This window comes from Somniosus microcephalus, unplaced genomic scaffold, assembly GCF_052327205.1.
Source record: "Somniosus microcephalus isolate GS21.2 unplaced genomic scaffold, FLI_Smic_1.0 unresolved_chr2, whole genome shotgun sequence".
NCBI classification, from domain to species: Eukaryota; Metazoa; Chordata; class Chondrichthyes; order Squaliformes; family Somniosidae; genus Somniosus; species Somniosus microcephalus.
Window position 1 is genome coordinate 9,284,217 of NW_028225180.1, and position 14,277 is coordinate 9,298,493.

The 14,277-nt window shown below is 47.6% G+C and overlaps 1 protein-coding gene across 1 annotated transcript in view; it reads right to left on the reverse strand.

Moving 5' to 3' along the window:
• The window catches only part of LOC147092081 (ribonuclease inhibitor-like), a 42,735-nt gene that overhangs the window by 10,806 nt on the left and 17,652 nt on the right, over positions 1–14,277 (reverse strand). Inside the window, exon 4 of the mRNA XM_085975619.1 lies at positions 13,643–13,810. Within this exon, the coding sequence (XP_085831745.1) occupies positions 13,643–13,810 (168 nt within the window). The remainder of the gene's footprint in view (positions 1–13,642; positions 13,811–14,277) is intronic.

Consider the following 14,277-nt stretch of genomic DNA (forward strand, 5'->3'; position numbering starts at 1 on the left):
CTCCGACACTGCAGCGCTCCCTCAGTACTGCCTCTCCGACAGTGCAGCACTTCCTCAGTACTGCCCCCTCCGACAGTGCAGCGCTCCCTCAGTACTGCCCCTCCGACAGTGCACCACTCCCTCAGTACTGCCCCACCGACAGTGCAGCGCTCCCTCAGTACAGCCCCTCCGACAGTGCAGTGCTCCCTCAGTACTGCCCCACCGACAGTGCAGCGCTCCCTCAGTACTGCCCCTCCGACAGTGCACCACTCCCTCAGTACTGCCCCTCCGACAGTGCACCACTCCCTCAGTACAGCCCCTCCGACAGTGCAGTGCTCCCTCAGTACTGCCCCTCCGACAGTGCAGTGCTCCCTCAGTACTGCCCCTCCGACAATGCACCACTCCCTCAGTACTGCCCCTCCGACAGTGCACCACTCCCTCAGTACTGCCCCTCCGACAGTGCACCACTCCCTCAGTACTGCCCCTCCGACAGTGCAGCATTCCCTCAGTACTGCCCCACCGACAGTGCAGCCCTGTATGGACTGCCAGGTGTGGTACTGGCCGAGGAAAAGCCTGGGTAGAGTCATAGGCCTAGAAATTCGGTATAACCGCGTTTGGGGCGGTAGTCCTGGCGATGCGCAAAGTTTAACGCCAGGCGCAATTTAGCACCACCTAGCGCGATATTGGGTTGCAGCGCCCCTGAAGGTGATTGCGGCGCTAAATCAGGCGCTGCACGCTACTCTTAAGGTGCTAACCCGGCGGCGCAACCCAATTTCGCAGCGGCGGGGCGCAGCGAGGGTGCTGTCAATAATCACTTTCCCTGAGACACACTGGCGCCGGCCAGTTCTTAAAGGGGCAGGTCAGTAGGCCTTCAAAGCGGTGGGAGCCTACCTGTGGCGCACCAGCCTAGCAAGACATGGAGAGGGTGAGGCAGAGGGCGGAACGCCTCACTGATGGGGCATTGGATGCTTTGGTTGGTGCAGTGGAATCAAGGCCAAGGAAGATGGTCGGAATGTGATTTATGTTTTGGACAGTCTCCCGGGTGTGAGATGCAGTTATCTGTCAGTGTATTAGCTTTGCTCTCTGTTGCCATAGCTTTCTCATGTTTGAAGGAACCACATTTTGTGTAATGAAACACTTTCTTCATTTACAATGGCCATGCCTGCTATTTACATGCATCTTGCCCTTCACAGGCTTGGGGGTATCAGACCGGTTCCATTCCTGTTCTTGGAATGGCAGCAAGCATTCCGTGAGAGGGGCCTAGAAACTACTTCTGATCAGCCTCTGACGCGCAGCCTGAGAAGAGCCGCTCGCGTAGAAGTTCAGGCCAGCAGCCATCTTCTCAGGTTCCGACAGAGATGTCCTGCACCTTATCTGAGGCTGCAGATCTGGCTGAAGCAGCTGGCACAGCTCAGTCACCACCTCCTTTCTAAATCGCAGCCTCCTGACACACTGCTCCTCCGGCATGTTCATGTCGGAAAACTGCTGTCGGAAAACCCTGCCAGCGTAAGGTCTGCTGTGGCGACGTCTGTTGGCCCTCCTCCGTCTGGCCATGCCCGCCCCCCTCTCCCAGCATCTCAGTGCACTTTCCAGATGATTCAGCAGCAGGACGTTCCCCTCCAATGCAGCCCCCATAATAAGTGCCCACAGGAAGGTTCCCCGTTGCCAAGGCTCACCAACAGCAAGGTGATGGTCAGAAGGCTGAAGATCGTCTGCCTGCGCTGGCTCAGTGGTCAAATGGCGCTCAGTGTGCAGCTCAACAACTCTTTGTAGCTCTCGAGGAAGTTGTGCTCCAAAAATGGCTGCCGCTTTTAAACCACACCAGTCCCCTTTAAATAACGCTCCTCCAGCCCGAGAGCGACTTGGTAAGGTTCCAGGTAAGCTGTCACTATTAGCGCCAGGCGCGATGGAGGGGGGCGCCACTGAATTTCCGGTCCGGGGCGCCCAAAAGGCGTTGCACACTCAAATGACGTCATAATCAGCCTGCGCCCATGGGCGGGCGCTAAGGTTTAGTGCCGGCGCTAAATGCATGCTCAATATGGGGCAAGGCGCCCTACGCCCGCCCGGAAATTGGCTAGCGCCCCACTTCTCGGCCTCTTTAGGCGCTAATCGGTGGCGCTAACAATCAAATTTCTCCCCCATAGAGTTATACCGCACAGAGAGAGGCCCTTCGGCCCATCGTGTCCGCGCCGGCCATCAAGCCCTGTCTATTCTAATCCCATTTTCCAGCACTTGATCCGTAGCCTTGTATGCTATGGCATTTAAGTGCTCACCTAAATGCTTCTTGAATGTTGTGAGGGTTCCTGCCTCTACCACCCTTTCAGGCAGTGAGTTCCAGATTCCAACCACCCTCTGGGTGAAAAAGTTTATCCTCAAATCCCCTCTAAACCTCCTGCCCCTTACCTTGAAACTATGCCCCCTGGTTATTGACCCCTCTACTGAGGGGAAAAGTTCCTTTCTATCTGCTCTATCTATGCCCCTCATAATTTTGTACACCTCAATCAGGTCCCCCCTCAGCCTTCTCTGCTCTAAGGAAAACAACCCCAGCCTGTCCAGTCTCTCTTCATAGCTGAAGCGCTCCAGCCCAGGTAACATCCTGGTGAATCTCCTCTGCACCCTCTCCAATGCAATCACATCCTTCCCATAGTGCGGCGACCAGAACTGCACACAGTATTCCAACTGTGGCCTAACTAGCGTTTTGTACAGCTCCACCATAACCTCCCTGCTCTTATATTCTATGCCTCGGCTAATGAAGGCAAGTATCTCCCATATTCATTTTTAACCAGTACCAGCAACCCCCCTTAGCCTCTCCTGATCTCGACTGGGCTTCAGAGCGACCCGGTCCGGGGTCCTCCTCCACCTCACTGACCAGTCACGACAGCTGTTGAGTGTAATGGTTGCCAGAACAGGGGAGTAGGTGCAACAGAGGCTACAGGTGCAGAGGACATTGCCAGACGCAATGGACCTACGGACATGAGAGGAGCGACATGCGTGAGAGATGCATCAGACATGACAGTCACTACATGCACGGTAGGAGCTGCAGGCAAACAACACCAACCACACACAATGCAAGATGTTTATAGATGCCTGGGACGAAGGGATAAAGGGCCGTATATCCCAGCTTAAGTTGGGTGACATGGCAAGTAGTGTAGACGGGAGCAGAAAGGGTGCAAAGGGATGTTGGTAGATTGAGTGAGTGGGCAATACTGTGGCAGAGGGATTGGGGTTTCCTTGTACACGAAACTCGGAGGCAGCCATGTCCAGCAGTAGTTAAAGGGATCCTTAGCTGCACTAAAAGGAACGCTGGCAACCGGTCTGGCACTCATTGCTGCAGTCACGTGTGTGTTTTGAGCCTTAAAGACTTCTAATGTTTCATCTCCTTGCTGATGTAGATGCTCCAAAAGTTTCCTTGCCACAATAAACTGTTGCTGCCTTGCACTCATGATGGTTCCACCCCTGCCCTTCAAGGTGCTGCTACAGGCCCATCAAGATTGGGCGTCGGCTGGATTTCCCACCGTTCCAATAGGGGAGCTACCTAAATTGAGTATAATTAGCACTGACAGCTCACTAATTAAATGTTAATTAGGCCTGACCACAAAGTTAGCATGCAGGCATAAGAACAATAGAACATAAGAAATAGGAGCAGGAGTCGGCCATTCGGCCCCTCGAGCCTGCTCCGCCATTCAATGAGATCATGGCTGATCTTCTGCCTCAACTCCATTCACCGGCCCTATCGCCGTATCCCTTGATGCCCTCACTAGTCAGAAATCTATCGACTTCTGTTTTGAATATACCCAATGACCGAGCCTCCACAGCCCTCTGGGGTAGAGAATTCCAAAGATTCACCACCCTCTGTGTGAAGAAATTTCTTCTCATCTCAGTCCTGAATGGCCTACCCTTTATCCTGAGGCTGTGACCCCTGGTTCCAGACTCCCCAACCAAGGGAAACATTCTCCCAGCACCCACCCTATCAAGCCCTGTAATAATTTTGTATGCTTCAATGAGATCCCCTCTCATTCTTCTGAATTCAAGAGAATACAGGCCTAGTTTACTCAATCTCTTCTCATACGACAGTCCCGCCATCCCAGGAATCAATCTGGTGAACCTTCGTTGCACTCCCTCTATGGCAAGTATATCTTTCCTTAGGTAAGGAGACCAAAATTGTACACAGTACTCCAGGTGTGGCCTCACCAAGGCCCTATATAATTGGAGTAAGACTTCTTTACTCCTGTACTCAAATCCTCTTGTAATGAAGGCCAGCATACTATTTGCCTCCCTAATGGCTTGCTGCACCTGCACATTCACTTTCTATAGTAATCTGGGATGTTATGATTAAGGTTATCTACCAGGTGGTGCTGTAGCCAGTGCTGCCACTAGTTAGAGGGTGAGAAGGTTGGATCTCAAACAAGCGTGCTAAGCTTGAATAAAGGAGACTATGAAGGTATGAGAGCGGAATTGAGTAGAGTGGATTGGGAAAATAGATTAAAGGGTAAGACGATACATGATCAGTGGTGTACATTTAAGGAGTTATTTTACAACTTCCAAAAAAATATATTCCACTGAGAAGAAAAGGGTGTAAAAGAAAAGACAGCCATCCGTGGCTAAGTAAAGAAATTAAGGATAGTATTCGACTAAAAACAAGGGCATATAAGGTAGCCAAATCTAGTGGGAGGATAGAGGATTGGGAAAACTTTAAAAGACAGCAAAAAATAACAAAAAGATTGATTAAGAAAGGGAAGATAGATTATGAAAGTAAATTAGCAAAAAATATAAAAACAGATAGTAAGAGTTTTTATAGTTATATAAAAAGAAAAAGGGTGGCTAAAGTAAATGTTGGTCCCTTAGAGGATGAGACCGGGAAATTAATGGTGGGAAATATGGAGATGGCAAAAACACTGAATGAATATTTTGTATCAGTCTTTACAGTAGAAGACACTAAGAATATCCCAACACTGTACAAACAGGGGTCTAAAGGGGGGGAGGAGATAAACATGATCAAAATCACTAAGGAAGTGGTACTTGGTAAAATAATGGGACTCAAGGCGGATAAATCACCTGGACCTGATGGCTTACATCCTAGGGTCTTGAGGGAAGTGGCGGTAGGGATTGTGGATGCATTGGTAATAATTTTCCAAAACTCCCTGGACTCGGCAAAGGTCCCGGCAGACTGGAAAACTGCTAATGTAACACCCTTATTTAAAAAGGGCAGTAGACAGAAGGCTGGAAACTATAGCCTAACATCTGTGGTAGGTAAAATTTTGGAGTCCATTATTAAAGAGACAGTAACAGGACATTTGGATAATCATAATTTAATAGGACAAAGTCAGCATGGTTTCATGAAGGGGAAGTCATGTTTGACAAATTTGCTGGAGTTCTTTGAGGAAGTAACATATAGGGTGGATAAAGGGGAACCAGTGGACGTAGTGTATTTAGACTTCCAAAAGGCATTTGACAAGGTGCCACACAAAAGATTATTGCTCAAGATAAAAAATCACGGGATTGGGGGTAATATTCTGGCATGGATAGAGGATTGGCTATCTAACAGAAGGCAGAGAGTTGGGATAAATGGTTCATTCTCAGACTGGCAATCAGTAACTAGTGGTGTTCCGCAGGGGTCAGTGCTGGGTCCCCAACTCTTTACAATCTATATCAACGATTTGGAGGAGGGGACCGAGTGTAACATATCAAAGTTTGCAGATGATACTAAGATGGGAGGGAAAGTAGTGAGTGAGGAGGACATAAAAAACCTGCAAGGTGACATAGACAGGCTAAGTAAGTGGGCAGAGATTTGGCAGATGGAATACAATACTGGAAAGTGTGAGGTCATGCACTTTGGCAGGAAAAATCGTAGAGCAAGTTATTATCTTAATGGCAAGAAACTGGAAAGTACTGAAGTACAAAGGGATCTGGGGGTCCTGGTGCACGAAATTCAAAAGGTTAGTATGCAGGTGCAGCAAGTGATTAAGAAGGCCAATGGAATGTTGGCTTTCATTGCTAGGGGGATAGAATATAAAAATAGGGAGGTATTGCTTCAGTTGTACAAGGTATTGGTGAGACCGCACCTGGAATACTGCGTACAGTTTTGGTGTCCATACTTAAGAAAGGACATACTTGCTCTCGAGTCAGTACAAAGAAGGTTCACTCGGTTAATCCCGGGGATGAGGGGATGGACATATGAGGAGAGGTTGAGTAGATTGGGACTCTACTCATTGGAGTTCAGAAGAATGAGAGGCGATCTTATTGAAACATATAAGATTGTGAAGGGGTTGGATCGGGTGGATGCGGGGAAGATGTTCCCGATGATGGGTAAAACTAGAACTAGGGGGCATAGTCTTAGAATAAGGGGCTGCTCTTTCAAAACTGAGGTGAGGAGGAACTACTTCACTCAGAGGGTGGTAGGTCCATGGAATATGCTGCCCCAAAAAGCTGTAGAAGCTACATCATTACATAAATTTAAAACAGAAATAGACAGTTTCCTAGAAGTAAAGGGAATTCAGGGTTATGGGGAGCGGGCAGGAATTTGGACATTAGTCTAGGTTCGGATCGGTCATGGCCCTGTGGGTAGCGGAGCGGGCCCAGGGGCCATGTAGTCTGATCCTGCTCCTATTTCGTGTGTCTAATTCTGTTAGATTCAGGAGATGGTTCAGTGATAGTGGATTGGCGGTTAGGATCAGATCAGCCATGATCTTATTGAATGGCGGAGCAGGCTCGAGGGGCCGATTGGCCTACTCCTGCTCCTATTTCTTATGTTCTTATGTTCTTATGTTAAGGTCAGGGGGTTGCTTCCTGTCAAGGTCAGCAAAGGTGAAATGCAGGATGCAGGCCTGTATGTTTGCTACGCAGTTGTTTAATAAAGTACACGGACTAATTCTAATATATTGCCTCTTCGAGTTCCTTGTTTCACTCCATGGATTTATCACATTTGGCGACGAGGTAAAAAGGACACTACATAAAGAAGAGAAGTCTGCTGGGACTGTAAAAGAAACAAACTTACAAGCTAAAGTTAGCTACCAGTTGGAAGAGAGCATGGCTGCCATGGTAGGAACGGTCTCCGCTTTTGATATTCGAGCACAAACCTGGGAGGAATACTGTGAAGTGTTGGGTTATTTCTTCGAAGCAAATGAAATAAATGATGCCGGAAAAAGGAAAGCCATTCTGCTTAGTTCAGTGGGAAGCCATACCTACAGTTTGATGAGGAATCTGCTCAGTCCTGAAAAGCCTGGAGACAAATCATTTGTTGAATTAGTGGCCTTGCTCAAAGAACATTTCAACCCCAAGCCTAGTGAGATTGTACAGCAGTTCAAGTTTAATTCAAGGAACAGAAAAGAGGAAGAGAGTGCAATGGACTATGTAGCGGTGTTGCGTAAATTGGCACAAGATTGCAATTATGGGAACAATGTGAAGGAAATGCTGCGAGATAGGCTAGTTTGCGGAATTATGGATGACCGAATGCAGCGTAGATTATTATCCGAGACTGGGCTTACTTATGAAAAAGTATTGGAACTTGCTCAAGCCATAGAGACAGCGAACCGAGATGCAAAAGAAATACAGGGTTCAGACAGGGCTAATGCTAAGCAAGTTGCAGGTCAGGTTGTTGTGCACAAGTTAAACATGCATCAGAAACCACAACGTGAGCATGTGAAGGCATGTTATAGATGCAAGGGCGATCACCTGGCGAGTGAACGCTGGTTTCTGGAGGAAAAGTGCCACAAGTGTGGGAAACAAGGACACATAAAACGAGCATGCAGGGCAAAATCACCTGTGGAGGAATCCAAACCAAAAGGGGGAGGAAAGCAAAACCAAGGAAGAGAAGTGAAAAAACATGGAGCACACCACATCAGCGGGGAAGCTGAGGAAGAAGAGGACATGTTCCTAATGTATAGCATGTTAGAGAACATTCCAAAAGTGGCTCCTATCACATTGCAACTGACAGTAAATGACTCTAAGGTGAACTTTGAAGTTGATACAGGGTGCGGTATAACCATAATGAACAAGGCAGAGTACTCAAAATTGTGGAACCGTGCAAAAGTTCCAGAGTTAAAGCCTTGCTCCCTGCATCTTAAAACATATACAGGTGAATGAGTAGTGACATTAGGTACAGCTAAGGTAACTGTGCAACACAGGGACACAGTGGAACAGCTACCTGTAGTTATAGTATCAGGCACCGGACCAAACCTGTTAGGTCAGGGCTGGATAAAAGAACTTAAATTAGACTGGGGAGCAGTAAATCAAATAGATGCGGGCAAACAGTTGACTTTGCAAGAAGTGTTGAGTGAACATGAGAATGTGTTCAAGGAGGAACTTGGCACATTTAATGGCCCCCCAGCTAAGATTTATGTAGACAAGGAGGCACCGCCAAGGTTTTTTAAACAACGACCTGTGCCTTATGCCATGAAGCCAAAGGTAGAGGCTGAGCTTGACCGTCTATTGAGAGAGAACATACTGGAGCCAGTGAAATGTTCGGAATGGGCAGCTCCCATAGTACCTGTTTTGAAACTGGACAATTCGGTAAGACTCTGTGGAGATTATAAATTGACAGTCAATCGGGTGTCCAAACTAGAGCAGTATCCTATTCCCAAAACAGAGGATCTCTTTGCAAACCTGGCTGGAGGAAAGAAATTCACAAAGTTGGATATGAGTCATGCCTACTTGCAGATTACACTGGATGACGAATCAAAGAAGTATGTTACCATAAATACACACAAGGGCTTGTTTACATATAACCGCTTATCGTTTGGTGTCTCATCTAGTCCAGCTATCTTCCAGAGGACAATCGAAGGGGTACTGCAAGGGATTCCACATGTTTCCATCTATCTGGATGACATTCTGGTGATGGGAAGAACCGACCAGGAGCATCTGAGCACTCTGAGAGAGGTACTACAGAGATTGGAGAGGGCAGGGTTCCGGCTCAAGAGGACTAAGTGCACTTTCCTGGGGAATGAGGCAGTGTTCCTGGGACACAGAGTGGACGCCACCGGGCTCCATCCACTCAAGGAGAAGGTACAAGCACTGCAGGATGCCCCTGCTCCTACCAATGTGGCTGAGTTAAAAGCTTACCTGGGACTGCTGAACTATTATAACAGGTTTTTACCAAAGTTGTCAACAGTGTTAGCACCTCTTCACAAACTACTGCACAAGGAGACACAGTGGCAGTGGGGAGAGGAGCAGGGGGTTTCATTTGAACAGTCCAAGAAACTGATGCTGTCGTCAGATGTGCTGGTTCACTATAATGCAGAGAAAGACATCATTCTCTCTTGTGATGCTTCACCTTACGGGGCGGGGACAGTTCTTTCACACAGCTTGGAAGATGGAACAGAAAGACCGATAGGGTTTATGTCCCGAACTCTAATACCAGCGGAAAAAAACTATTCCCAGTTAGACAAAGAGGGGTTAGCAGTAATATTTGGGTTACAGAGGTTCCACAAGTACATATATGGCAGGAAGTTCACCATATGCACCGATCATAAACCTCTTATCTCTCTTTTCAATGAAATGAAAGCAGTTCCACAGATGGTGTCACCCCAGATCCAGAGGTGGGCCATGACGTTGAGGGCATATGAGTATGTCATCGTCTACAAGGCGGGCAAGTACCATGGGAACGCAGATGCCTTGAGCCGTCTTCCGCTGCCAGGCACACCTATCATTGCAGCTCCAGAGGACAGAGTTTTGATGTTGGAGGACACGGACACGGCACTTGTGACTGCAGAGCAAGTAAGAACATGGACAGGTAAAGATCCAGTACTGTCTAGAGTTCGAGAATATGTGGTGAGGGGATGGCCACAGCATCCGGAAGGGACTGACTTCACACCCTACAGTGTCAGGAAAACAGAGCTGAGTGTGCAGGATGGTTGCGTGTTGTGGGGAGCACGAGTGATTATTCCACGGCCAGCACGACAGTCTATCCTAGAGCAACTACATCAGTGTCACACAGAATCACAGAAACCCCACAGTGCAGATAGAGGCCATTTCGGCCCATCGAGCCTGCACCGACACATGTCCCACCCAATCCCCGTAACCCCTACACCGACACATATCCCACCCTATCCCCGTAACCCCACATATTTAATTCCACTAACACTAAGGGTCAATTTATCATAGCCAATCAACCTAACTTGCACATCTTTGGACTGTGGGAGGAAACCGGAGCACCCGGAGGAAACCCACGCAAACACGGGGAGAATGTGCAAACTCCACACAGACAGTCACCTGAGGCCGGATTCGAACCCGGGTCCCTGGCGCTGTGAGGCAACAGTGCTAACCACTATGCCACCGTGCTTTCATCCTGGGGTCTCGCGTATGAAAGCCTTGGCTAGGAGTTACTTGTGGTGGCCAAAGCTAGATGAGGAGATAGAAAATCTAGTCAAGACATGCAGCACTTGTCAGGTACACAGGAAGGCACCAGTAGCGGCTCCTCTCCACCCCTGGGAGTGGCCGGATAAACCATGGAGAAGATTGCACTTAGATTATGCGGGTCCATTCATGGGGAAGATGTTCCTCATAATCATTGATGCACATTCCAAATGGATGGATGTTTATCCTGTAAATTCTGCTTCCTCCACTACTACCATAGACTGCCTGCGTCGGAGCTTCAGTAATCAAGGGCTACCGGAGATCGTGGTAAGTGACAATACCACTTGTTTTGTGAGTACAGAGACAAAAGAGTTCATGAGAAAAAATGGCATAGTGCAGGTGACCTCGGCTCCATATCATCCGTCCTCGAATGGACTTGCGGAGAGAGCCGTACAAACATTTAAAGAGATGATGAAAAAAAGTGCAGAAGGGAGTTTAGCAGCCAAAGTGTCACGGGTTCTGTTCAGCTACAGAATAACACCTCAATCCACCACAGGACTCTCTCCTGCTGAGATGTTATTAGGTCGTAGACTACGCTCCACTCTTGACCTTGTCCACCCAGACCTAAAAAGGAAAATGGAAAACAGACAAAACAAACAAAAAGAGAACCATGACAAAAGAACAAAGAGCCGAAGTTTTGGAGAAGGCGATGCGATCCTTACCAGGAATTTCAGTTATGGACCAAAGTGGATTCCTGGCTTCATAGATTCAATGACAGGTCCAGTATCATACAAGGTCATGTTGGGAGATGGTAGGGTAGTATGCAGACATGTAGATCAGATACTTACCAGACAAGGGGAAATTGAAATTGAGGTTCCAGATGCAATGGCTGAGGACAGGTTTGCCCCCAGTTATTCAAGTGCATCTGTGGTGCCACCACCATGGACAGAGACAATTCCACAGGAACCTATTCATCGAGAGGAAACCATCATTGCAGAATTAGATACCCTGAGCACTGCTCAGGAGCAGCTGGTGGCTTCACCACAAACAAGCAGGGACTTTACTGTTAGACGTTCACAAAGGACTCGCAAGCCACCAGAGAGATTGATACTGACCTGTTAGATTTGTCAAGTATGGAACATAGTGAATGGAGGCTTCTTATGTGACCCTCAGGAATGATTGTTTGTTAAGAAATTCATACTGAAATCTTAAGGGGGGAGGAATATAGTAATCTGGGATGTTATGATTAAGGTTATCCACCAGGTGGTGCTGTAGCCAGTGCTGCCACTAGTTAAGGTCAGGGGGTTGCTTCCTGTCAAGGTCAGCAAAGGTGAAATACAGGATGCAGGCCTGTATGTTTGCTACGCAGTTGTTTAATAAAGTACTGGACTAATTCTAAGATATCACCTCTTCGAGTTCCTTGTTTCACTGCATGGTTTTATCACACTTTCAGTGACTCATGTACAAGGACATGCAGGTTCCTTTGAGCATCTGCATTCCCCAATCTTTCACCATTTAGGAAATACTCTGCCTTTGTTTTTTTCTACCAAACTGGATAACTTCATATTTATCCACATTATATTCCATCTGCCATGTTCTCGCCCACTCACTGAGCCTGTCGAGATCCTCTTCACATCCTCTTCACAACTGACACTGCCATCTAGCTTTGTGTCATCAGCAAATTTGGAAATGTTACATTTAGTCCCCTCATCCAAATCGTCCTCATCACAGCAAGCAATGAAGAAGGCAAATGGTATGTTATCCTTTATTGCAAGTGGGTTGGGGTATAAGAGTAAGGGAGTGCTACAATTGCACAGGGCCTTGGTGAGACCACACCTGGAGTACTGTGCACAGTTTTGGTCTCCGTATCTAAGGAATGCAACGAAGGTTCACTAGACTGATTCCTGGGATGAGAGGGCTGTCCTATGATGAGGGATTGTATAGAATGGGCCGATACTCTCTGGAGTTTAGAAGAATGAGAGGTGATCTCATTGAAACATAAGATTCTGAAGGGGTTTGACAGGGTAGAGGCTGAGAGGATGCTTCCCCTGGCTGGAGTGTCAAGAACCAGGGGGCATAGTCTCAGGATAAGGGGTCGGCCATTTAGGACTGAGATGAGGAGGAATTTCTTCACTCAGAGGGCGGTGAATCTTTGGAATTCTCTGCCCCAGAGGGCTGTGGAGGCCCAGTCGTTGTAAAAGTCTGTAAAAGTATCCTCCGGACTCAAAGGAAAACCACAAACAATGCATGCAGGGCAGAACTAGGCCAATATCCACTACTAATTACTATCCAAAAAAGAGCCACCAAATTTTGGAAACATCTAAAAATGAGCAACCCCTACTGCCATCATTATGAAGCCCTGAAATGCCAAGAGAGGACCATAAAGAAGAATACCCTCAGTCAACTAGTCCTGGGACACAGTGAAGTAACTACTAACACTGCTAATAATAACCAGCCCCAGGACAGTGACATCGTAGCACAGAGAATTCGACCCAACACAATTGTCACTAAGCAAAAGGAAAAATATCTGACATATTGCGCAGAAACAACAAAAACCCAAAACAAACTCAATTGCTACTTGGCCCTAAACAGACAATACAACATGGCTGAATACCTGACCACGGTAAAAGATAGCAAATTGAGAAAAACCTTGACCATGTACAGAATTAGTGAGCATAGCCTGGCCATCGAAAAAAGCAGACACAGACAGACCCGGCTGCCAAGAGAGGACAGGATATGCTCTCACTGCAGTCAGGGAGTGGTGGAGACAGAGATGCACTTCCTCACAGCTTGTGGAAACTATCAGGGCATAAGGGGGAATTTCTACCCAAAATTCATAAAAATATGCCCTGAATTCAAAAATTTGAATGACGACCAAAAACTCCCATACCTATTAGGGGAACAGAGAAATTGCGTAACCTTAGCGGCAAACTATGTTACAGCTTGCCATAAGCAGAGGGACAACCATTAAATCTAAGAAAAGATTATATGCATATTATATGAGTGTATATTTATACACACAGGGATATATCTGTTTATACACTGTATGGATAGATCTGCATTTATGTGTTCAACCATAAATGTTTTCTTTGGTGATTTGGCAACATAAGATGTACCTTGTCATCATGATAAAGCAATTTGAATTGAATTGAATTGAATTGAGTGTATTCAAGACTGAGATTGATGGATTTCTGGACACTGGGGGAATCAAGGGATATGGGGATCGAGCGGGAAAGTGGAGTTGAGATAGAAGATCAGCCATGATCTCACTGAATGGCGGAGCAGACTCGAGGGGCCGAATGGCCTACTCCTGCTCCTATTTCTTATATTCTTATGGTCTTTCATGCGCCTGTTCAGTGGCTCGCACACTCACCTGATCTCCTTCAGGTTGGCGCAGGACTCTATAAAGCCCTGAATGGCGGTCACGGATTGGTCGGAGAAGGCGTTAGCCTGCAGGTCGAGCGAGCACAGCGACCGGTTGACGCTCAGGCTGGACTTCAGGCCCTCGGCCGCTGAGTTTGTCAGATTGTTGGAGGCCAACCTGGGGGGGTCAGGGAGACAGTGAGTTCAACACACAGCAACGCTCATAACTGCAGTGGTTATAAAGCTGAGCCATACACACACACACACACACACACACAGAGCAGGAAAGGCCCAGGCTCCATCCCCGGCCTGTGCTGAGTGAGCCTGATCTCACCGGGCCACTTAAGGAGATATTAGGACAGGTGATCAAAAGCTTGGTCAAAGAGGTAGGTATTAAGGAGCTTCTTAAAGGAGGGGAGAGAGGCGGAGAGGTTTAGGGAGGGATTTCCTGAGCTTAGGGCCTAGACAGCTGAGGGCACGGCCGCCAATGGTGGAGTGATTAATATCGGGGGACAGGCAAGAGGCCAGAATTGGAGGAGCGTAGAGATCTCTGAGGGTTCTGGGGCTGGAGCAGGTTGCAGAGATGGAAGAGTTGTAGGGGCTGGAGGAGGTTACAGAGATGGAAGAGTTGTAGGGCTGGAGGAG